Raw genomic sequence first — 26,134 nt, 5'->3', positions numbered from 1 at the left:
AAAATCGGAACCGTTCTTCACCTCTTCTCTTGATTAGTTGACTAAAGAATTGGCGATTAATTGGGTTTAGAGAAATTAAATTACCAAGAGATTGGAATTTGATTATAAATGATTTGTTGTGAAAAGATTTTTGCATGAATTAAATAAGAAAGCATAAGTATTGTTCTTCCAAGAATCAAACACCTCTGAGGCCTTTAACATTCTCATCTATTATTTTTCTTCTAACTCTTAAGCAATCTCTATTCTCTTCTTCACTATTCTTTCTTTCCTTCAAGATCCACAATCTATAATCCAAGATTTGATCGATCTAATTAGAGATTTAATTAGACGTTGCTTGCCTCAATTCGTCAATCCTCATGGAATGATATCCACTCACTGTGGTATTACTTAAACAATTTGGTGCACTTTCCAGTATCTGAATACATAACTTTTTTTGCTCATCAAGTTTTTGACACCATTGTTGAGAATTAATTGAGATTGACAACATATGTCCGGTTTGATCACTAAATTACATCTTATTTTGTTTTGTTTTGTTTTCTTTGCATTTCTTTATTTTGTTTAAATTTTCCTCCTCTTTATTTTTCTTTTATTCTGCAAAGTATGGTTGATCTTTTTTTTGTACGTGCAAGGAACAACGGAATCAGATGCCATGGACACAATCCTAGCTGTCAATAAACTCTCGCTTCAACAAATCATTTCTCTCACAACATAAGTGGAATACTTGCAAGCTTCACAAATTGCTACGTGTGAATTGTGTGGTGGAGCACAGAAGAGAGAAGATGTAGTCTATTCCATCCCACCACTAAACAAGTCAATTACATGGGATACCCCTTACAGCTAGGAAAGAATCTCTACTTCCCTAGACAGAAGGATTATCTTAATGATGGTTGATAGAATCAAGGACAAGCCTACTCCAATGTTGCATATTAATAGCAAGAAAGCCAGATACAACTTCAAGGTTCTTTTGAACTCACTGTGAAAAGACTATTTCAATTCACTACCAAGTTTATTCAACAAACCCAAGACTTCGTGCAAGAGACAAAGACAAATTTCAAAAAGCATAATAATTCCATAAAAAAAAACTAGAGAGGAAAGTGAAGCATATTGCCGAGCAATTAGCAGAAGAATAAAATCCTACAGAAGAATGCGAGGCAATTAGTATAAGGTGCCTATATCTCAGTAAATCAGAGGAAGCCGTGGAGAGCGATTTGGCTAATCGATTGAGTCAAGAAGTTCCCAATAAAAAACTCTAACTAATTCTCCTCAACAACCTAATGAGAAAAAAGAAATGAAGCTAGCAGACACTTATTTAACAGAGAAGGTATTCTCAAACAACATATATAAAAAAAAGAGAAACCACCCAAGTTAGAATTAAAACCTCTATCCAACACCCTTAAATATGCATTTCTTGGGGACAAAGAGACCTACCCAGTAATTATACATATCTCCTTGAATCAAGAAGAAGAAAAGGGATGGCTGCAAGTATTAAGGAGTCATAAGATTGCTATTGGGTAGACAATTAGTAATCTAAAGGGGTTAAGTCCCACCATGTGCAAGCACAAAAAAACTCAATCCAACAATGAAGGAGGTAGTTCACAAAGAGGTAATGAAGCTGCGGGATGCAAAAATCATATACCCAATTTCCGACAGCTCATGAGTAAGTCCGGTACAAATGGTGCCAAAGAAGGGAGGAATCACTGTAACATCCTACCATACAGAGCTTTACGCTTAAGCCGTAAAACAGAGGTGGTGTGGTATTATGACCTCTAAAATAAAATATATACATAATAATATTGAAAAGAATACAGTATACGAAGAGCCTTGAAAAACGGATAAAGCAAAATCGCAAAATAAAAAGTGCAACGCTCAGGAAACAAGATTACTTGTGTGTGAAGAAAACTAAGGTTTGTAAGCATAAATAAACAGAAAGTAGGAATAGAGGGTCAAAAATACAAAATAACAAGCTCCTGACTCAGCCTGCGAAGCTAAGGCTGGCCGAAGAATATTTACATACAAATATACAACCTTTAACCCAAAAATACATGTTTAAAAACCCTAGTTCTCCATAAAACCTCTAAGAGGTACAAAAGCAAAGTATATATATACACATGAGGAGAGTCTATTCATAAATATCAAAATATCAAAAGTAGGGCCCCACAAATATCCACTTTGCTGCAGATCGACCTGTATATGAAAACAACAACATAGTATGGGATGAGAACCGAGGGTTCTCAGCATGGTAAAGGTGCCACACACATAAGATATAAGGTCCTGGGAATGCCAGAGGCAATCCTAGAACGCTGACACTCAGATTATAAAGCTTAAGGTACTAAAAATAGAAACCAAAATGGGTGGTCTTCTAAAGGATATCTAAGCCTAGCTTAAACTTAACCTTAACCTTAGGTCTTTCCACCTTTCCTCCGTTCCTCCATCTCCGGTAAATTTGCACAGACAGACAAGCAAACAAAGGCAAACACAGGTAGAATACAATTAATACAAATAGCAAGTATAACAATTAGCATATTATAATCAATTAGGCATTCCTAATTAATGCACAACAAGCAAGCAAACAATATGCATATGATGTATGCCTGTCCTATGGCTGATGAGGCTCATCTGTTGGTTATCAAGCCAACCCGACAAGTCTGGCTGCTAAACCCTAGACTGTCCCCCGTCGCGCATCGCCATGAGTCTATGCATAACTTTTTCTCTTTATTCATAATTCATACATATATAAAACTTTACTCAATGGGGGTCAACATTCCCGGGAATTTATAAGTGCTCGGTCACATCTTACGACGTAGGGTCAACAGAGTATCGACTCTCAACTTGGAACACGTGGTGGCAAGCCACTTTACCCAGAAAAACTCGTATCTCAGATAATTGAGTGCATAAGCCAAGTAATATTCACAATCATTTGTAAACATTGCATATTCATATCACCAAAGTCATAGCACCACACATGCACTCCAAGTATTCACCTTTTCATCCATAATTCATCAATTCTCAACCTTTTTTCAACCTCAAGTTACCTCCATTTCCTAACTCCATCTTATTACTAGACTCACTACTATGATTTAGTGCTAAAAGAATGAAAATAGAGGTTTAGAAGTTTGAAATTAGGCTTAAAAACACAAAATCCAGCTTTGCTGAAATAGAGGACACGCGTACGCAAGCACCTTGTTCGCGTACGCGAGAAGTCCAATCCGAAAGGTTTGATTGCGTCGCGTGTAGGTGGTCGCATACGCAACCCATTAAAAATCATTGTTCGTGTACGCAAACACATTGCTCGCGTATGCAAGCTGTGCAGAATCAGCAAAAATGCTGAATGCTGCAGAATTTTCAGTTTTGCCCTCCAAACTTCCGACACGCATAACTTTTTTATTTTAAAAAAGTTTTTATTTGTTCTTCGAATGACGTAAACTTAACAGATCCCATTTTCATTTGAATATGGTTTGAAACAGTTTGAGGGTCTAGAAGTCGAGTTATGGCTCACCGAATTTCGGCCAAAAATCCACTTTTTCACCAAAACCTTAAACCTCAATTTTCTTTCAAACCAAACTCAAATCATACTTCCTTTACACAAATTTAACATAGCCACATACCATTTGTAAAGCCAAAACCATCCACATCCTACCTCAATCAATTATACCTCAATATATATATAATTTCATACCTAAAGTTCATTACTTTAGTCAACAAGATTCACCAACAAACCATCACAAACTCATATTCATTCTCATACCTTGACAAGCATCATTAATTCATCATTTAGTAATCCAACACAAATATCAACAATAGGCCAAAACTCAACATTGTCAACACTTATCATTAAGCACTAAACAGTTTTACATACTCACACATTTATTCCTATCTTATAGTCATCTAGCCTAAGTTTTCACAGAATATTATATATTAAATACGTGAAACCTAAACCATACATTGGCCAATTTTCACGTATTTTTCAAGGCAACCCAGCAAATCCAAACACAGCCCCAAGGTCCAAAATCACCAAGGCAATAACACCCAACCTCCACCAAGCCTCCAATGCCCACAATTCAAGCTCCAACATATATATATATATACCTAATACATTTTTTCACATATCCATATATAAAATTCAATACCCACACACTAAATCAATGAATTAGTTAGAGTTCTAGAATTCTCACTTTACCCAAGCGTCAAATAAGCAAGAGTAAATGTTTGCCTCAAGCTAATCGGGTCCTAATACATCAAAGAAGCAAAATCTCAACACCACTCTAATAATTTTTGAAAATCAAAGGGATAGAGAAACTAGAGTGAGAATGAAGCTTACCTATGAAATTATTCTGATAGATTCGTAGAGCTCGACGTGGTGGTCGCGTGGCCGTAAACGGTGTGGCGATCGGAGCTCGGAGTAGAAAGTTATGGTGGTTGGAATTGGAGGTTAGGGTTTTGAGTTCTTCTTCCCTTCTCCAACAATGCTTGCAAAGTGAATGAAGAGAAAAGGGGGGAAGGGAAGCTGTGTTTACTTAGGTTTTGTTGGGTTGAATTGGGCCTTGGGCCCATTTTGGGCCCGGTTTGCTAGGTTCGGCTCGTTTGGTCTAATCTTGGACCAAATTTTTTAAAATTAGTGTCAAAATTTTTATTTTAATTAGCTCTATCCTATTTTACTATAAAATTTACATTTCTAATTTGCTTTATTAAAATTTAATTTATTGATTAATTATTCGCTAATTTTACGGGATTTATAATCACAGTTATTTCTAATGAGAAAGATGAACTGATCCCTACAAGAACGGTCACTGGTTAAAAAATGTGCATTGATTATCGGTGGCTCAACTTAGCTATAAGAAAAGACCACTTCTCTCTCCTATTCATTGATCAAATGTTGGAGAAGCTTGCTGGCCATGCATTTTTATTGCTTTCTTGATGGGTATTCGAGGTACAATCAAATTACGGTTGACAACTTTGATTAAGAAAAGACCGCATTCACATGTTCCCGTGGAGTTTTTGCCTATCAGAAGATGCCCTTTCGGCTTGTGTAATGCACCAGCCACTTTTCAAAGGTGTATGCTTTTTATCTTTTCTGATATGATAGAAAAATTTATAGAAGTATTTAAAGGATATTTTTTTATATTTGGTGACACATTTAATACTTGTTTGCACCACTTGTCATTAGTTTTGAAAAGGTGTCAAGAAACAAATCTAGTTTTAAACTGGAAGAAGTGCCACTTCATGGTCACTGAAGAAATTATTCTTAGACACTGAATCTCAATTAAAGATATAGAGGTTGATAAAACTAAGGTGGAGGTAATTAAAAATTACCACCACCAGTGAATGTGAAGACAATCAGAAGTTTCTTGGGACATGCAGGCTTTTATAGGAGATTTATAAAAGATTTTTTAAAAATTACAAAATCACTGAGTAATTTATTAATAAAAGAAGTCCCATTTATTTTCAATAAAGAATGTCTGCATGCTTTTAAAATTTTAAAAGGCAAACTTGTGTGTGCACCAATTATTGTCCCTCCTTATTGGTCTATGCCTTTTGAAATAATGTGTGATGCTAGTGATTATGCCATAGGCACAGTCTTGGGATAAAGAAAAGACAGGTTGTTACATGTAATTTACCATGCAAGTCGTGTTTTGAATGATGCATAGAAAAATTACACAACAATTGAGAAAGAATTGTTAGCTGTAGTGTTCGTTTTTGATAAATTTAGATATTATTTAATTGGTTCAAAAGTAATAGTCTACACTAATCATTCTGCTCTTAAGTATCTTTTGTCTAAACAGGATACCAAGTCAAGATTGATAAGATGCGTGTTACTGCTTCAAGAATTTGATGTGAAAATTTGGGATAGAAAAGGCACAAAAAAATCAAGTGGCAGACCATCTTTCCGAAATTTACCCTGAAGAAACTCAAGCACCACAAATACCTCTCAAAGAAGAATTTTCAGATGAACAACTCCTATTCATTAAAGCTATTCCATGGTTTGGTGACATGGCTAAGGAATTTAACTGGAATCAAAGAAAAAAATTGATTTATGATCTCCGATACTTCATATGGGATGACTCATACATTTTCAAAAGATGTTTTGATAACATCATACGGAGGTGCATTCCTAAGAAAGAAATTCAAAGAGTATTATAACATTGCCACAGTTTAGACTATGGTGGCCACTTTAGTGGAGAGAGGATGACAGCTAAAGTACTTCAAAGCGACCTCTGTTGGCCCACTCTTTTACGCCCGGTCCTTTGTTAAAAAATATGATAGATGTCAGAGATCCATAAATTTATCCCGCAGATATGAGATGCTACAAAATTTCATACTCGAAGTGAAATTGTTTGATATATGAAAAATTGATTTCATTTTTCCATCCTCAAATTCAAACCTCTACATACTAGTAGCTGTCGACTATATATCTAAGTGGGTGGAAGCCATGACATCATCCACTAATGATGCTAAAGTTGTAATTGATTTTTTGAAGAAGACAATCTTCAACACATTTAGAGTTCCAAGAACACTGATTAGTGATAGAGGAACCTATTTCTATAATAAGCAACTCAAAACACTTCTTCAAAAATATGGAGTCAGACATAAAGTGGCAACTCCATATCATCTATAAATTAGTGGACAAGTGGAGGCATCCAACCAAGAATTGAAAAGAATTTTAGAGAAAATGGTCAATGTCTCTTGGAAGGACTGGTCCAGAAAAATTGGTGATGCTCTATGAGCCTATAGAACAGCTTTCAAGACACCAATTGGTATGTCACCTTATTAACTGGTCTATAGCAAGACATGCCATTTACCTATTGAGCTAGAGCATAGAGTATTCTACGCAATTAAATTTTTGAATTTTGATGTCAAGACTATGGAAAAGAAGATACTTCTATACTCAATGAACTTGAATTCAGAAATCAAGCTTATGATAATGCCCAGTTGTACAAAGAAAGAATAAAGAAGTGGCATGACAAAAAATCCTCTCAAAAGATTTTGAACTAGGTCAAAAGGTTTTGCTATTCAATTCAAGATTGAAGCTATTCCCTGAAAAATTAAAAATAAGGTGGTCTAGGCCATTTATAGTGAGTAAAATATCCCCATATGGACATGTCGAAGTAATGGATGAAAACTCTGGAAAGAGGTTCGTGATCAATGGACAAAGATTGAAACTCTATCTTGGGGAAGTATATCAACAAAACTCATCCCAACTACCAATCTAGAAGACTCAATGTCAAGCTAGTGACGTTAAAGAAGCGCTTGTTGGGAGACAACCCAACTATAATTAGTTTTTCTCTTATTTTTCTTCATTTACATTTTCCTTCTTTCTTTTGCATGCATGTTTCAATTTTAGTTTATGTTTACTAAAGAAAAGGTTGAACGCCAGTCGTTCAAGATGGATGCACATCGTCCAAGATTTCAAGAAGGGCCGACGCCCAGTACCCACTTTGGAAGCCCTTTGGCCAATTGAAAAGAAGGGTTCTAGGGATGAAAAATTTTAAGGACACTTAGCGTTCTAAATTGAAGCCAGGCATCTTACTCATTTTTCCTTGTTTAAGCCACATTGCTTAGAAGTAATCTTATTCTTTTTTTTTTCATGCACGTATACTTCTTTATATATAACTTAAAACACTTATGCCTAAAACTCTGTTAAACTCTAAATTTGGTGTAAGTCCTTAAATTTGGTGTTGGTAACACCATAAACCTCTAGATAATAAAGAATATAGACTGAGGATAAAGAAAACAGTGATGATGAATAAGTAATCTTAGATAAAATCGGGTAAGCTGAATTCTCTTCTCTGGCAGTTACTTGTTTCTTTTGTTTTTTTGTTTTTTTTTTTTGTTTTCTTTTTCTTTTTCTCGCATGCATTGCATATTCTATTTACTTTTCTTTTTTCCTTAGTACTTAAATTTGTATGCTTGCTCTTCTAGTGATCAGTTGTATGGAGGATATTTTCATGAAAAAATTGAATAATGAATTCAAAACAAAAGTGGTGGTGCTAAAAAATATGTGGTAACATTTGATGAACTTAAGATATTTAAATCTTGTGGAAACGGAAGGAGAATCTCCAAAAACAAAGTTTTGAAGAAGAATTATGAGAATTCAAATCAATTTCTTGAAGCTGTTTTGATTTAAAAAAAAGGTATGAAAAGATTGAAAAATCAAAATCAATAAGGCTTTGAGCATCAATGACTAGAGTCCAGTTATGTGCCTGTGATATTCATATTTTAAGGAGAGACTTGGGTCGGTAAATCCGAGGGGTGACTCAACACCCGATAACTTGGACCAATTGAATTGAGATTATCGATTGAAAGACTACATTCAAGAGTTTCCTTGGAACAAAATATTTAGAGTCCAAAGAGGCTATGGGCATCGATGTCTAGATAAACAAAATCCTAGTTATGTGCTTGTGATGTGATTGTGTCAAGGAGGGGATTGGGTAATTAGATCTGAGGGGTGATTTATCACTCGATAACTTGGGCCAAATGGCCCGAGATTATCGATTGAAAGTCCATTAAGAGGTGCCTTATGACAGAACACTTAGAGTAAAAAGCATCAATGATTTTTTCCCGAATTAAATGTGAAGTAACTGCCTTCAAGTCATATAAGTCCAAAAGAATTCTGATAATACAATTCGGATCTAAGCTTTTGGAAATTCTCAATTCCTAATTATACAAAATTAATCAAAGATAAGAGAAGTCTGAATATAATCACAAGGATTATCATAAATTCCACTTTTATTTTTGAAATTAAATTTACAAACATTTCAATTCTTTTCATTAAAGATAAACTTTATTTACTTTTCTTTTTGCTTGAGGGCAAGTAAAGTTTTAAATTTGAAGTTGTGATACCTAGGCATCTTTAGTATTTTTTAGGTTTTTTTATTTGGTTTCTTAGATTTTAATCAAATTTCTTATGTTTTCTAGTGAAAATTCAAAACTAATCAAATATTTGAAATTGTGTTAGTAACTTAGTATTATTGTGTTTTAAGGAGTTTTTGTTCTCAAAGTAACCAAGAATTAAAGTCTTTTTAACAAGAAAGCACAAATACGGTCTAAAGAAGGCCCAACCAAACCCAAATAGCATAAAAATCGGATGCCCAACTTTCAGCATGGACGTCCAGCAACTCAGTACACAAGTCTGACAGCTAGCACACACTTCCGACGACCCTCTTCAAATTGGGACATACATCTGTCAGCCAGCCCTCTAAGTCTGGTGGCCAACATCCTTGAAAGGTCAAATTGGGCCAACGCCCAAATTTACAGAAGCACGTTCGACATTCCCAAGCGTCAACTTTCAGAATTCAACACTTGTGAAGGCCTAATTTCAATTATATAAATTATGAGAAAAATAAAAATGTCATTCGTATATTAAAATTAACTATTAATGTATTTATGTATAAATGTATGTATAATTTAATTTATTTTTTAATGTATATTTATATTTTAATATGTATTTGATAATGATGATTGAATTTAGTGGTTGATTTTATAAGATAATTTAAAGGAAAAAATAGAAGTGAAAATAGAGTAAAAAAATGAGAAAACGCTTGACCTTGAAGTCACCGCAGATCAATACAAATCAAAGTACAAAAACACCAATCACAATCAAAATACCCATTTCTGATTTCACCTCCTCGTTAGTTTCCAAAGCTACCACACCAAACCCCACAAAAAAAATCTCCATAACCTTGCTACCAACCAAAATCCACGATTTCAAAACAACACCCTTTTCAATCCTTTATCTCAATCCTTTCAAAAATTCACACCCGACATAGTTTTTCTCATTTTTCCCCAACTGGGTTTTGCGTCAAAATTTCTGATTTGGTCAGATTTTTATTCATTTATCTATAACAGTTTGGCCTATGTTTTCTTTTTCTTCTGTAAAGCCATGAATTTCAGGAGCTTGGAAGAGTTCTGGGCTTTTTACATGACCCAACATTCAAAGCCATCAACTAGGCGCTGGCACTTTGTAGGGACCCTCTTGAGCATCTTTTTCTTGCTCTGTTCATTTCTATTCAGCTGGTGGTTCTTGTTCTTTGTGCCTTTCTCAGGGTATGGATGTGCATGGTACAGTCACTTCTTTGTTGAAGGCAATGTTCCAGCCACTTTTGGTCACCCATTTTGGTCACTACTTTGTGATTACAAGATGTTTGGTTTAATGATTACTGGTCAAATGGATAGAGAGATCAAGAGGCTTGGTAAAAGGCCTGTGCTTCAGGTCTTTTGATTTTTCTAAAGTTTTATCTTCTTTGCTGTGGCTTGGTCCCTTGCTGTTGAGGTGAGTTTGCTTATTAACTTCTTGTGTTTTTCTTCTTTTTTATTTTTTTTCTAGTAATTAATTTTCATGATTTAATGAATTATCTGCGGGAAGCAATGATTTTGTTGTTTATTTGATTGAGTTTGGATGATTTTTTATAAAATACCTATGTTAATGTGTTAATTCAATATGTGATTAATTAATTGTGATACTGGTATGTGAATAGATTGAATGATTTTTCTAGAAGAAAATATATTATAGCTGAATGACGCTGATATATGACTAGGTATGTGATTCTGCAATGTGAAGAGCTGAATTTTCTTTTTCTTATGAAATATCCTAGCTGAATATGTAGATCAACATTCAAAGAATGTTATCTGCTCTAGTAGCACTTTGGCTAGGTCCCATATTAATATACAAAGATGTTGACATTGTGTTGATATTATAATACGAGAAAACCTTGAAAAACAATAGCATAATTTTGTCACTAAGTGGACATAGAGAAAACCTAGAAGCAGCATTTAATGTTGACAGTGTAATAGTTCACTTAGAAGTTTAAGAAATTGTTACTGTCCTGTGCTTGAAGCATGACTACAGCGTTTGATGAGTTTATATATTAATCCTTGGGTACTAAAAAGGGAGAAAGAGAGACGGGAGTTAGACTAATTGAAATCAAGGATAAAGAGGGTAAAGCTTTTGTTATAACTTACAAAACAAGACACTAAGGAAAGATGGAAGGGTTACTTATGCAAATCAGTACTGGCTAAGCTAAATATCAAAGAGGATAGAAACTATGCCTTCTATTATAGAATTTAAGAGTTTGACTTAAATTAAGTTTCAAAGAGGATGTATAATGGCATAGCAGTGAGAATTGAGAATATACCTATTGATTCATGGAAGTTTCTCAGTGAGGAAGACATGAGTTGGCTCTATAAGACATGGGAAGTTCCTTAATGTCAATTTAAATAAAGAGGGGAGAATGAGTCCCACATTGACTAGGTACATGTTTAAGATAACTTTATAACCGTGTTTAGACCATCCTCACGAATTAGCTTTTAGAATGGAGCTAAGCTTCCAATTGTATCTTGGAACCAAAGCCTGTGTTATTATTGACGTTAGATCACTTGCCGGTATCCAGTTTCTAAATTTTACACTTCAGATGTTTAATCCTAGTCGTGACGGGGGACTTGCTAAGTCCTACTTTTACTAGGCATATGGTCAAATAAGCATTTAGAATAACTTTGGTGATCATGCTTCTTAAATTAGTTTCAGCATGGAATTAGGCCCTCTATTATGGGATTGACACACAAAACTGTGCATATCATAGAAGATCAAGCTTATGAGCCATGTGATAAGGGAGGTCTTATGGAAGGCTCTAGAGAAGAAAGAAGTTTGAATTGCACATATTTAAACAATCAAAGGCACAAGTAATAGGCAAACTAATATGTGAATGCAATTTTGGGTGTCCAGTTTTTTCTACGACTATAGAAATTCACCCAATGGTCAATCGAGTCCTTATCTTTTACTCTGAGCTTAGATGTGCTTACTATACAGATATAGGATTTTGTGCTTCGGTGCTTTTTTGGCAGATGATGTAATGATATTTGGGGACTTGAGGGAGAAAATAATGGGAAGTTTAGGTGTCAAAATAAAGATGTGACAATGGTGAGAATATCATACTACAAGTCACAATGTTAAAGTAGCATGGTTTAATCATCCAAAATTTTGGAGGAGCAAAGGGAGATAGAAACCATAAGATTTGAGTTAGGTGGGTGAAATGGAGAAGTACTTTCGGATTTATTTGTATCAAAAGAAGTATGACTCAAGCTTTTAGTGAGAATTCTATAGCATAGCTGCATCATCATTGGCTGACTTTTGGGATTAATACTTTTTGTGTATTTATTTAGAACTGTATTTAGCTTTTAATTTGACATCGGATATGTCGTTTTTTCCCTAGACCAGAAGTTTGTGGCTCTGTTCTGGGTTCTCAACTTTTTATGGGAAAAATCACTTATAAAAATTGTTAGGTTTTTAAGTTAGAATGAGTAAACTACCATTTCTAACCATGAAATTTTAAAACGCTGATAAATTTAACTAGGAATGAACAAAATTAGTTTTGCACCTACAGAAGTTGGTTTCTAAAAGTATTTAAACACTGATTTTATTCATTTATAGATTTTTCAATATTTCGAACTTTTATGGGTAGAAATGTTAATTTTTCGTCTTTCATGAGCAAAAAGAGTTTCATTTATTCATAAGTAGATTTGTTAACGTTTTGAACTTTCATTGATACAAATGGTAGTTTACTCAACTAGAATACCGAACATTTGCATGCAATGTTTCAATGTGTTCAAAATTATAATGTACATAAATCCAAAGCTTGTTGTGAGGCTTGTAGGAAGCTGTAGAGTAGTCACTCCGTTTTTGTTATTATAATAAATGATATTTGTGCAGAGGTTTTTCAAAGATATGACTTCTGAAATTTAAAGTGTTTCGGATCACTGATGAATTCGTACACAATTGTTGGTGGAAGAGTGGTGCCTTGGGGTTGGCTTACCGGTCTTTGAGGCGAAAAAGTGTGTGAATGTTCAAACAATCAAATACTGAAAGTGTGAGTGACAACAATGTTTTGGACTTAACTGATCACATTTAATCTGTGATGTCTTGGTGTTTTCATGATCCATATATGTAAATTGAAAACCGAAACATTTGATGCTACTTGCTAGCAATACTTTCGCCTAAATTCAATAAAACATGGTATTATCTTGATTCTGAGTTCCGTAGCATATTTTGCTTGAGGTTGAGGATCTAATCGGTAAGTTGTCTACTTGCGAAGTTTGTTTAAGAGTGGAATTTCAATTTTGATGCACTGATAGAAAAACATTTTACATATTCGTTCGATTATATTTTGTTTTTTTAGATGATTATTCACGCAATTAATATAAAAGGTGATTACTTTTGCTGACATGGATATTATATAATTAGATATACGTGTAAAAATATTTTTACATTATTACCAAAAGAGAGTGACAATTGATTAAAGTTTTTAGAAATGCAAGCTTTCAAGTTTTGAATGCATTAGGGAAACTTAAAATATTTTATTTCTTTCATATAAATGTACCCTGTTTGAAGAGAATAAATTTGTAGAGATAGATTGAGGAACCATGTTCAATTTTATTGGGATTATAAATGGAGATTTCATGAATAAACTTGCATTGAAGTACATGAAGAGAATTTTTTAGGATTAATAGTCAAATTAATCCATAAGAGCAACTCCAATGCTAAGAAATAGAGTTCTTCTTCTGACATATGGGGACTCAATTACCATTGGAGTGAAAAGGGAAATATAAAAAAATAATAATTATATTAATTTTAATTACTTAATTAATTAATTAGGTGGGACCACAATAGGGATTAAAGTTAGTTCCTTCTAATGGAGAATAGAGAGATTCTTTGAGTTTCTATTTATTGGTTATGACGCAAAATCTGATGTGGAGTCACTTTTTATGGCAGGTGGGCCATAAATAAGAACTGAAATGAGTTTCCTACTGGAGATGCTCTAAAAGATGGACTGTTCTTTAAATTTGTCATTGAAAGATTGTATTAATTAAATTAGTCTTTCAAAGATTATAAATTAATGATTTTTATCCTTCAGTCATTCAATTAGTAGTTTTCGTTAAATTTATATTTTTTAAATTTTAGATTTTTACTTTAGAGGATAAAGGGAGATCTCTCACCATTAAATATTTTCTTTCTCATATTTTTTTTTTGTCTCACTTATGAAATAAATGGTCATAGATTATACTTTATCTTCTAAAGTAAAATTCAAAATTTAGAGAATTCAAATCCATTTTCGTTAACGATTAATGATACGGAATGTTAACTCACATCATACGTGACATCTAATATATCCAATTAGACGCTAAACAAATATATTTGTGAAAATTTATCAATTTAGTGTCGTTAAGTTATATTAGGATTAGAATTTATATAATTAAAAAATAGATTAAATTGATAGATCTTTATAACTATATTTGTTTAGTGTCCAATTGAATATGCTAGGTATCGTGTATGATGTCAGTTAACATTTTATATCATCAATCGTTGATAGAAAATATTAATCGAGTTATGAAAGAAAAAAAATAATTAATTTTTAATCTTTGAAGGACTAATTCGCTTTATAAAATTTTTCAACTTTAGGGACTAATTTAACTATTAACCCGAATTTTTGGAGTTATGTGATTTTGTAGTGAGGATTTAGTAAAATGAACTTGTTCTCTAGTATGCTACTGGCTTGTGTGTGTGTATATATTTTGGGGGAAAATAAATTATAAAAGTTTAAAAACGAATACTTAGTCTAATTCTTAACTACATAAATTTCCACCTAAAATCCAACTTGTTTTATTTACTGGTTTAAATTTTCATGTTTGTCACACCCCCCTAAATCGTGAACACGGACTAACAAGAAAATAAAATAGAGATTGTATTGATGCGAAATTGTGGTAAATTTTCTAATTGTATTGTCTATGTATTAATCAATATATACACAAAAGTTTCCTAGAAAATATTCAGCTCACCAAAACCTGTAAAGAATCTATAAAATTTGAGGAATATAAATTTGGTGCTAATAGAATGGTGACTTACCATAACTAATAACTTCTAGAATGTGTAGATAATAACGTACAAAGAAAAGAAATAAAAGATAAAAACAATAGAAAAAATCAAGTTTGTTGAACTTTGTTGTTAGGCTGATCAGGATTGTTTGCTCCACTATTTTGGGCTATTTGCTGTTTATGCTTCAATATGTTCTTGCAAACTGGTGGATGAAAGTCTTAACGACAGCTCAACTTTTTTGGTACTAAAATATCACAAATATAAATATTCATGGCTTCTGTTTGTGCTATATATAATTTAAATAATCATGATCTCCCAACTCTGTTTATATATTTTTTAAAAATTTATATAATTTTACTTTGGCTTGCTCCTCCAAACTAAGTTTATTTATTTTTGTTGAAGGCACGAGAAACAGTTGCCACAACTCGGGTTGAGCAAGAAATCATAGGGTGATGAAGTTGAGATTTTGAGTCTAATGCAAGTATGTTTACGGAGGTTTTTCTTGGATTTTGGCTTTTTTTTTATTCTAATACATTTCTTTTGACTATCTCCAAGTGATCACATTTTGTCTTTATATCTTTTATTTTTAAATTTAGTGATGTAATATTTTTTTCATAGATGGGCATTAGTATAATCTTTATTATGTAACGGTGGGTCCTAAAACTAAGTTATCCTGTACAGGGTGTCCCCTTAAAGCAACAGTTAATCAAGAATTTACAATTATATTATACAGAGACAGGAACTATAATTCCAAACACTGGCCTGTAATTTTCTCATGCTGTGGAAACCATATGAACCTATCTATCCTAGATTGATTAAAACAACAATTGAGGGCCTGAGTATCAAGGAAACCAAAGAGATGAGGAAGAGAGGACTTGCCGTGTTAACCCAAAACTTGGTATGCTTGCTCCATTCTCAAAAAATTTTACAATCTATACACATAAAAAATATTAGAATAAATACCGTTCTGGGAAACTTTGTCCTAACATTATTTTTGAGTTCTTTATTTTGGCAAAGTTTATTAAGTAATAATCACAAGGTGAAGCTCCGGTCTCACCTATATTTATAACGAAAGTTGCCTCCCATGTGAGACAAGCTGCTGAACTTCAATTTCTGGTGCTGAAAATGTTAGAAGAACAAGTCTCCTTTTTTTTCAATGTCCAAAAACATTTAGTAGAAAATAAATATAGTCATATTTGTAGATTAATAAGTGGTGTATGTATGAATAAAGGTCTAACTCAGAATGATTCTTTTTTTTTTAATTTAATTTTTAGTTTTTATTTTGGGTGTTATATATATATATATATCAGTTAATGACTTAATGTAAAAGATTATAACCTTCATATGATGATAGGAAAAGATCAATTAGAAAAAGGCACAAAAGTAGATTATGGTTCATAGAAGGTAGATGATAACAAAATGGAGAAAGTAAAACATGCTGCAACAGCAGCAAAAGAAAAATTCAATCAAATAAGGAAGATGACGAAATTTGAGAATTGGCTTCTTCATTAATAAAAAAGCAGCCAGTCTCTTAACACATAAGGCAATATGATAGGAAAAGATCAATTAGAAAAAGGCACAAAAGTAGATTATGGTTCATAGAAGGTAGATGATAACAAAATGGAGAAAGTAAAACATGCTGCAGCAGCAGCAAAAGAAAAATTCAATCAAATGAGGAAGATGACGAAATTTGAGAACTGGCTTCTTCATTAATAGAAAAGCAGGTAGTCTCTTAACACATAAGGCAATTTCTTACTGTTAAGCCTAGTTTGATTTTGGGTAAATTTATGATGACAAATATTTATTTGGGTTGAAAGCCCAATATTGTTTAATGTGTGCTTTATTGTGGCAGGTCCATTAATTAGTTTTTTCACAGCCCAAGGCTAGCATATACTTCAGCCATGTAAAAGAGCCAATGCTCCTCATAGCTCCGTTCAGCAAAATAAATGGATATGTATTTGCTAAAAGCAAATGAGTACAGCTATATCATGCAAGGACAGGTGTGGCTCTGTAAAAGCAAGAAAGGACACTAGGACACCCACTAACCCAAGAACATCAGCTGAGTAATACTTGGATCGTGGTTAAGCAAAACACCAACTTGCATAGAGCAGTAGCAGCAAGAAAATGGAGCAGAATGAAAAAAAAAAGAAGAGCATGCCAAGGAAGGAAGAAAAACAAAGGACAACAGAGGTAGTGGTCGAGCTCCTCGGATAGCAGAGGTGGTGGAGCGGGATGAAGAAAGCACTGCATGCCAGCAGGGACAGCTCCAACGAGCAGCTGGTACAAGGAAATGGAACTCGAGTTGCCCAAAGGCTTGCTGGGCGCAATGCCAGCAAGATGCACGTTGCCTTGCCATCCCCTAGGCACACTAGCAAGCACGTTGTGGTTGTGGTGTGCCGCCGGGCTCCCCCGCCCCCAACGGAGGCACCCGCAGCAGGTAGTCTCTTAACACATAAGGCAATTTCTTACTGTTAAGCCTAGTTTGATTTTGGGTAAATTTATGATGACAAATATTTATTTGGGTTGAAAGCCCAATATTGTTTAATGTGTGCTTTATTGTGGCAGGTCCATTAATTAGTTTTTTCACAGCCCAAGGCTAGCATATACTTCAGCCATGTAAAAGAGCCAATGCTCCTCATAGCTCCGTTCAGCAAAATAAATGGATATGTATTTGCTAAAAGCAAATGAGTACAGCTATATCATGCAAGGACAGGTGTGGCTCTGTAAAAGCAAGAAAGGACACTAGGACACCCACTAACCCAAGAACATCAGCTGAGTAATACTTGGATCGTGGTTAAGCAAAACACCAACTTGCATAGAGCAGTAGCAGCAAGAAAATGGAGCAGAATGAAAAAAAAAAGAAGAGCATGCCAAGGAAGGAAGAAAAACAAAGGACAACAGAGGTAGTGGTCGAGCTCCTCGGATAGCAGAGGTGGTGGAGCGGGATGAAGAAAGCACTGCATGCCAGCAGGGACAGCTCCAACGAGCAGCTGGTACAAGGAAATGGAACTCGAGTTGCCCAAAGGCTTGCTGGGCGCAATGCCAGCAAGATGCACGTTGCCTTGCCATCCCCTAGGCACACTAGCAAGCACGTTGTGGTTGTGGTGTGCCGCCGGGCTCCCCCGCCCCCCACGGAGGCACCCGCCGTTGCAACGATGGCTCGGAGCGTTGCAACGGAGGGGCCAAATTTTCATATCTCATAATTGGCTCGTGCATTTTTCGTGAAATTTTGAGGGAACCTTGGTAATATTATGTGAAGGCTGCACAAAAAAATCCAGGTCAAAAATCACACGTTTGCTCCGTTTTTCAATTTTTTTGAATTTCCGGCTTTCCGGGCGGTAAAAAAATCATCAAAAAAAATCCACACGGTGTAAATTCACCAAATTTGGAGGATGGAAAGATCTTATTTTTCTAGAGGTTGTTGCAAAAAACGGCATCAAATTCGACCTCTAGAGCACTTTCCTTGAGTATGTCTCCTCACGGAAAAGGACGTCTACCCGTGGCACTTTGGTAATGGCTCGGCAGCCTATTATAGGGGGGAGGGGTGTCGTGCTGCTGAAACTCGAGTTGCCCAAAGGCTTGCTGGGCGCAATACCAGCAAGATGCACGTTGCCTTGCCATCCCTTAGGCACACTAGCAAGCACGTTGTGGTTGTGGGGCAAAAATGAAGGCAAGATGAAGATATATAACAAGCCTCATTCCATCATTTAAAAGAAAGAAAAAGAGAGCACACACTTAAAGCACCATCTCTAACATAGAGTTGGAATCTTTTTCTTCTACTCGAGCTTAATTTTTGATCTTTGTGTTATGGTTGTCTTGTGTCATTTTCTGTTTTGAAAAGGCAAATATTGAGAGGTTAAAAAGCCAAGAGAGAAAAGACATGAGTGATGCAGAATAGCCACTGATTTCTGATGTATTGAGTTGTTGAGCTAGGATTAGTTTCCCTTTGCCAAGTTGGGTGAGCACTTGGTGAGTCTGAATCTGTGTAGATTCCCCTTCCTAGTTGCGTTAGCACTATGAGAAGCTAAGCTTTGGTGTTGAAAGTTTAGGGGGTAGATACTAGTTGGATTAGGGAGAAATTCAATAGTATTGGTGTATGTAATATGTGAAAGATTAGTGAAAATCTCACCATGGTTTGTGGTGGAGACTGAATGTAGGATTCATTGTACAAAGAATCCGAACCAGGATACATGCTGGTCTTCATCTTCTCTTCCATACTTTTAACTGGTTCTACGTATGAGATAAAATGAAATAATCTCCTGCAACTCGAGCTACTGCTGAAACAGAGTTTGAAACTTTAAGTTTTAAGCTAACTTGATTCAACCCCCCCTTCTCAAGTTCAACTAGAACCATCAATTGGTATTCAGAGCAAGGTCTCAAAGAGTCAAGCTTCACAGCTTGGAGCAAAGATCCATGGCCAATAACTGAGTCCCAACATCGTGGCTTTCACTCTCACTGAAGGGCAGTCTAATAATAGACCTCCCTATTTAATGGCAACAACTACTCTTACTGGAAGGAAAGAATGAGAATCTTCATGCAGTCAATCGACTACAACATCTGGAAGATCATTTTCAATGGACCAGATGTTCCCACTAAACAGAATGCTGATGGAGAAGTTGTGGCAAAGGAAGATAGTGAATGGACAGATGAAGAAAAGAAGAAGGTTGAACTCAATGCCAAGGCAATCAACCTGATGCACTGCGCAATTAGTTTTGAAGAGTTCAGAAAATTGTCAAGATGCAAAACGGCTAAAGAAATATGGGACAAGCTCAGACTCACTCATGAAGGCACTAAGCAAGTGAGGAAAATCAGAATTGTCATGCTGATGAAGGAGTATGAAATGTTCAGTATGAAGGAGGATGAGAGCATCAATCAAATGTTCAAAAGGTTCTCAATAATCATCAATAATCTGGACGCCATGGGAAGGAACTACTCTGAAGAAACTCTAGTAAGAAAGATCTTGAGAAGTCTTACTAAGAAATGGGAAGTAAAAAGCACAACCATCTCTGAAAGGAATGATTTGATCAAAATCACCTATGATGAGCTAAGAGGCAAACTGCTGGCCTATGAAACGACTCACATGTCTCAAGACAAAGATGGTAAAAAGAAAAGTATAACACTAAAATCAAGAATGACAGCCCAGGGAGAAGAATTTGATGACAGTTTCTCATATGAAGAAATGGTGCTCTTTGCAAGAAAAATGAGAAGATTACTAAGATACAAAAGCAAAGGCAAAGGAAGCTCTTCATCCAAAGACGTCAAGAAAGATCAAGTCAAGTTCACATGCCATCACTGCAAGGAACCTGGTCACTTCAAGTCAGATTGCCCTCAACTTAAGAAAGGCGAAAAATTCAAGAAAGACAAAAAGAAGGTGATGATGGCAACATGGGAGGACTTGGAGAACGACACCAGCTCAGAGAGCTCAGATCAAGAAGCTCAACTATGTCTGATGGCAGATCATAATGATGAAGATGAGGTAGATCTTTCTGACTTATCTATTGATTAACTGCACTACATTATCAAAGACATTTCTGTGAACTCTAAGAAAATCTTGGATAAGTATGCAAAATGTAAAAAAGAAAATGAGGCATTGAGGACAGAAAATGATCTTCTTTTGAAAAAGGTTAAGGCTAATGAAACTGGTAATGAAAAGTTTTTAAAAGAAGAAAACGGTGCCTCGCGTCATCTGGAGTTTTCCTTGTCACGCGTTCGCTTTGGTCATGCGTCTGCGTCATCTGTGTTCTGCTTAAGGCACGCGTTTGCGTCAGTCACGCGTTCGCGTCGCTGCCTTTTCGCACTGGGCATGCGGCCGTGATGTGCGGAAAACGATCCGACACAAAACTCACCGGCAAGTGCACCGGGTCGCATCAAGTAATAAAAACTCACGGGAGTGAGGTCGATCCCACAGGGATTGAAGGATTGAGCAATTTTAGTTCAGTGGTTGATTTAGTCGAGCGAATCAAGATTTGGTTGAGTGATTTGTAACTTGCAGAAATTAAATTGCATGAAAAATAAAGGGAGTGGGAAATTTGCATGAAATTAAAGAGAGCTGAAATGTAAAGTGCTGAATCTTAAAGAACAAGAAATTAAATGGCAGAAACTTAGAACACAAGAAATGTAAATTGCAGAATCTTAAAGTGCAAGAAATGTAAATGGCTTGAACTGTAAAGGGAATTGGGAATTGGATTTGCAGAAATTAAACAAGGAAAAGTAAAATTGCAACAAGCATAAGAGTGGAAGATGAATTGAATTGAATCGGATCTTGAAACAGAAATGTAAATGAACTTGAAAGCAGTAAACAGAGAATGTAAAATGATGATTCAGATCTCAGGACCCAAGAGACTAGATAACCAAGTCTAGATCTCAATGCCTTCCTAGATCCAACAAGAGCAATTGCAAAGGAAATGTAAATTGCAGAGAAAGTAGATGAAGAAGCAATTATCAGAAATTTAAATTCAATTGTGCCGTAAAGAAACAGAGGGGTCTCAGGATGAGATTGAAACAGAATTCCTTCAATTCTCCAACCCAAGATCCAAAACAATTGTAATTGAAATTGAAAGCAAGAAAACTAAGAGGAAGGGAATTCAATTCTCCTTCACCGAGACTTAGAAATTAAAATTCACTCAACACCAAAAGCTCTCCAAAAACTCTCTATGAAAACTAAAAGGAAAGCTCCCCAAAAACTTAAATCCTATGCTATTTATACACTTTCTTCAAATGGTCTTCAAGCCTTCAATTGGGCCTTTGCTCTTGATGGAATTGGGTTGATAGAGGCCTTGGTTGATTGCTATTGGAGTTTGGAGAAGAACCGAAGTGAACCGGGTTTGGAATCATGTAAGCTTGAGTAAAAGTTTGAGTAAAAGTGTGAGGCAAACTTTTACTCAAACTTTTCATATCAGCCACCCCATCCTTGCTGCTACCAACGTTTGAGCCAAAGTTTGGGGTCAAACTTTTGCTCAAACGTTGGCTCCCCCTTGCACACTCATGGCGCCAACGTTTGCCAAAAAGTTTGAGGCAAACATTGGCGCAAGCTTTTGCTCTCCAGGGTGTGTTGTTCATGGCGCCAACGTTTGCCAAAAAGTTTGAGGCAAACGTTGGCGCAAACTTTTGCTCTCCAGGGTGTTGATTTGTGGTGCCAAAAGTTTGCCAAAAAGTTTGAGGCAAACTTTTCCTCAAGCTTTTTGCCCAAAAGTTTGCACAAAAGTTTGAGGCAAACTTTTGGTCAAGCTTTTTGCTCCCTGGTTCGTTTTCACTTATTCCAAAAGTTTGAGCTAAAGTTTGAGGCAAACTTTTGCTCAAAATTTTTGTCCTCTCTTCCTCCTAGCCATTCCTTCTTGCTTCAACCTTTCTCCAAGCTTTCTTCACCTATCATTAATAAACCAAACACATCAAAGCTATGCTCAAAATCATGAGATATTCATTCTTTCATAATATGTGAGAATTATAGCATAAAACCTCATGAAATTGCATTAATTCATCTATGGTTGATTAAATCAAAGGAAGCATGAAAATCTACCCAATTGGCTTGCTTATGGCTCAAGAAAGTGCATAAAACCTATTGAAAACAAATGTTTCTTCTTTCTTTTTCTGCCTAGTAATTGATGCTCAGAGCCTTGGGCCATGTTCTTTTTGCTTTTGTATTTTCTTTATTTTCTTTTGTTTTGTTTGCTGCTTCTTGGATCAATAGATTTTTGAGAATCTCTACAATACTTCTTTGAACTTCATGTCCTGCCTATGAGCTCCCATGCAAGTTTTCAAAAGCATGCAACCTCAATACATAATCATACAACTAGAACCACCACTTCTCCTAATCTTTTGCTTGCCTCAAAATTGTTTGATTCCTCAATCCTTCTTTTCAAAGAACTTTCATGTGATGCATTTTTGAAATATTGAGTGCAAACAAGTTTGAAAAGTGTAGTGTTGTGAATAATCAAGCATCTTAATTATTGAATTACAGAGAAACTATACCAGACAGACAGACAGACAGGGAAACCAAATCACTCTCAATCATAGCAGTGTTTAAAATAATCACTTAACAATACAACCTTTTGGAGTTCGCTTGCTTTACTCCTCACCATCATCATCACTGATCCTCACATTCCTCTTTCATCTCTTTGGTTGATGATGCTTAATTCTTCCAAAAGCTTGTATGATCCCCTGCAATGATATTGAAAGTTGCTTGTTCCCAAGCACTTGAAAAATGGTTAGCATGCATGAGTTATTTGTGGGCCTTTGAACTTACTTTGGTGTGGGAACACCAAACTTAGTACCTTGCCAATGGTTCTCATGCATCAGACTAACCATGTGTGAAACTCTTTTTCTTTTTCAAGAGTGACAAAACTGAAAACTAAAGAATAGCAAAATAGTTAACTAGTTTATCTAACTGCTTGAAGCTGGCATTATGCAGAAGGTGAGAATATGTTTTTAAATGAGATTTTGGTGGAACACCAAACTTAGAATCCTTCATTCTCCTTTATATTGTTTTGGTGTGCAACACCAAACTTAGCTTCTTGCAATATAGGTAAAGCTAATTAACTTTTTTTTTTTTATTAAAATAGCTATGAAAAGAAAACTACCTCAGGTTGGGTTGCCTCCCAACAAGCGCTTCTTTATTGTCATTAGCTTGACATCCTCCATTCTTTGACCATGGAGGTTGAAAATCCTGCTGCCTTTGATTTTCTCCTCTCACTCTGGACTTCCTTCCGGTCTCCTCCATTTCTTGGTGCCCTTCTTCAAAAATTCCAGAGGTGGAGAACTCTCTCCTGGTTCATGTCATACAACCAAAACAACAGAGATACACAGAGCACTCTGTAGCTTGAGTGCAGTGGGAGTTAGTAGAGACAAAGTCTCAAACAGTTAGTGTGCAAGTCAAAAATTAGAGAAACAGAAAATAAAAATGCTAGATCTAGATCACCACCTCACTTAATCATTGTCAATCTAATCAATCTCCGGCAACGGCGCCAAAAACTTGATGTGCGGAAAACGATCCGACACAAAACTCACCGGCAAGTGCACCGGGTCGCATCAAGTAATAAAAACTCACGGGAGTGAGGTCGATCCCACAGGGATTGAAGGATTGAGCAATTTTAGTTCAGTGGTTGATTTAGTCGAGCGAATCAAGATTTGGTTGAGTGATTTGTAACTTGCAGAAATTAAATTGCATGAAAAATAAAGGGAGTGGGAAATTTGCATGAAATTAAAGAGAGCTGAAATGTAAAGTGCTGAATCTTAAAGAATAAGAAATTAAATGGCAGAAACTTAGAACGCAAGAAATGTAAATTGCAGAATCTTAAAGTGCAAGAAATGTAAATGGCTTGAACTGTAAAGGGAATTGGGAATTGGATTTGCAGAAATTAAACAAGGAAAAGTAAAATTGCAACAAGCATAAGAGTGGAAGATGAATTGAATTGAATTTGAAAGCAGTAAACAGAGAATGTAAAATGATGATTCAGATCTCAGGACCCAAGAGACTAGATAACCAAGTCTAGATCTCAATGCCTTCCTAGATCCAACAAGAGCAATTGCAAAGGAAATGTAAATTGCAGAGAAAGTAGATGAAGAAGCAATTATCAGAAATTTAAATTCAATTGTGCCGTAAAGAAACAGAGGGTCTCAGGATGAGATTGAAACAGAATTCCTTCAATTCTCTAACCCAAGATCCAAAACAATTGTAATTGAAATTGAAAGCAAGAAAACTAAGAGGAAGGGAATTCAATTCTCCTTCCCCGAGACTTAGAAATTAAAATTCACTCAACACCAAAAGCTCTCCGAAAACTCTCTATGAAAACTAAAAGGAAAGCTCCCCAAAAACTTAAATCCTATGCTATTTATACACTTTCTTCAAATGGTCTTCAAGCCTTCAATTGGGCCTTTGCTCTTGATGGAATTGGGTTGATAGAGGCCTTGGTTGATTGCTCTTAGAGTTTGGAGAAGAACCGAAGTGAACCGGGTTTGGAATCATGTAAGCTTGAGTAAAAGTTTGAGTAAAAGTTTGAGGCAAACTTTTACTCAAACTTTTCATATCAGCCACCCCATCCTTGCTGCTACCAACGTTTGAGCCAAAGTTTGGGGTCAAACTTTTGCTCAAACGTTGGCTCCCCCTTGCACACTCATGGCGCCAACGTTTGCCAAAAAGTTTGTGGCAAACGTTGGCGCACTACAAGAAAAGAGAGCTATTTTAACATGATTTTTTTTAACAGTCATAGTTAAGTGTAAAAATTAATATATATTTTTTACAAATATTACAAATGTCAAATTTTCTATGTTTTTTATTTATAATTTGATTGTAGAAAATTATTCCTCAATTTTGACACTCATTTGTTTTCAACATACTCCATTATTCCTTTTTTTCGTTGAACTCCGTCAATTTTGGCATCACACTGCTCTCAGTTTGGGATCATATTACTCATTCTTCATCTTCAAAATCTCAGTTTATTCTTCAGTTTCAAGATCTCATCTCATTCCTTGTTAAAATTTTTTTGTTAAGAATTTTTTATGGTCAATAAATGTCAAAATAAATAGTATTTTTGACAGTTAATAAGTATCACAAAAAATATATTCTCAAATTTTTCTAACAAATCATTTTTGATGGCCAATATTTATCAAAATAAGATTTAAACTTTTTTTACAATTACTTATATGTTAAAAATACTATTTTTGACAAAACTTTTATTAACATATTTTCATAATTAAAATAGTGTCAAAATTTATTTTTTGACACATAATAATCCTTAAAAATAGTCTATATTGTTGTAGTGGCGCAAGCTTTTGCTCTCCAGGGTGTGTTGTTCATGGCGCCAACGTTTGCCAAAAAGTTTGAGGCAAACGTTGGCGCAAACTTTTGCTCTCCAGGGTGTTGATTTGTGGTGCCAAAAGTTTGCCTCAAAAGTTTGAGGCAAACTTTTGCTCAAGCTTTTTGCTCCCTGGTTCGTTTTCACTTATTCCAAAAGTTTGAGCTAAAGTTTGAGGCAAACTTTTGCTCAAACTTTTTGTCCTTTCTTCCTCCTAGCCATTCCTTCTTACTTCAACCTTTCTCCAAGCTTTCTTCACCTATCATTAATAAACCAAACACATCAAAGCTATGCTCAAAATCATGAGATATTCATTCTTTCATAATATGTGATAATTATAGCATAAAACCTCATGAAATTGCATTAATTCATCTATGGTTGATTAAATCAAAGGAAGCATGAAAATCTACCTAATTGGCTTGCTTATGGCTCAAGAAAGTGCATAATGCATTTGAAAACAAAAGAAAAAGACTAGTGAAACTAG

The 26,134-nt window shown here is 35.3% G+C and overlaps 1 protein-coding gene and 1 long non-coding RNA gene across 3 annotated transcripts; both read left to right on the top strand.

The window, feature by feature from the left end:
- Nucleotides 9,587-13,015, top strand: LOC107639499. 2 transcript variants are annotated; one of them, XM_021121355.1, is made up of 3 exons: nt 9,587-10,267; nt 10,473-10,532; nt 12,703-13,015. In XM_021121355.1, the coding sequence occupies exon 1, from the start codon at nt 9,878-9,880 to the stop codon at nt 10,214-10,216; it is 339 nt and encodes a 112-aa protein (XP_020977014.1). In that variant the 5' UTR covers nt 9,587-9,877; the 3' UTR covers nt 10,217-10,267; nt 10,473-10,532; nt 12,703-13,015. The 2 variants fall into 2 exon arrangements, with proteins under 2 accessions (XP_020977014.1, XP_016198495.1); XM_016343009.2 differs by lacking the exon at nt 10,473-10,532 and having other exon boundaries at nt 9,592-10,267.
- Nucleotides 14,520-17,255, top strand: LOC110271134. The gene is made up of 2 exons (XR_002361360.1): nt 14,520-15,341; nt 15,542-17,255. It is a non-coding gene; the product is annotated as an uncharacterized LOC110271134 (long non-coding RNA).

Source organism: Arachis ipaensis, chromosome B04 (assembly GCF_000816755.2).
Source record: "Arachis ipaensis cultivar K30076 chromosome B04, Araip1.1, whole genome shotgun sequence".
NCBI lineage: Eukaryota > Viridiplantae > Streptophyta > Magnoliopsida > Fabales > Fabaceae > Arachis > Arachis ipaensis.
Note: the sequence above shows the minus strand (reverse complement) of the source record. Positions and strands in the feature narration are given on the sequence as shown.

Coding starts and splice junctions, on each gene's coding strand:
- LOC107639499 (XM_021121355.1), top strand. CDS start 9,878: ATGAATTTCAGGAGCTTGGAAGAGTTCTGGGCTTTTTACATGACCCAA.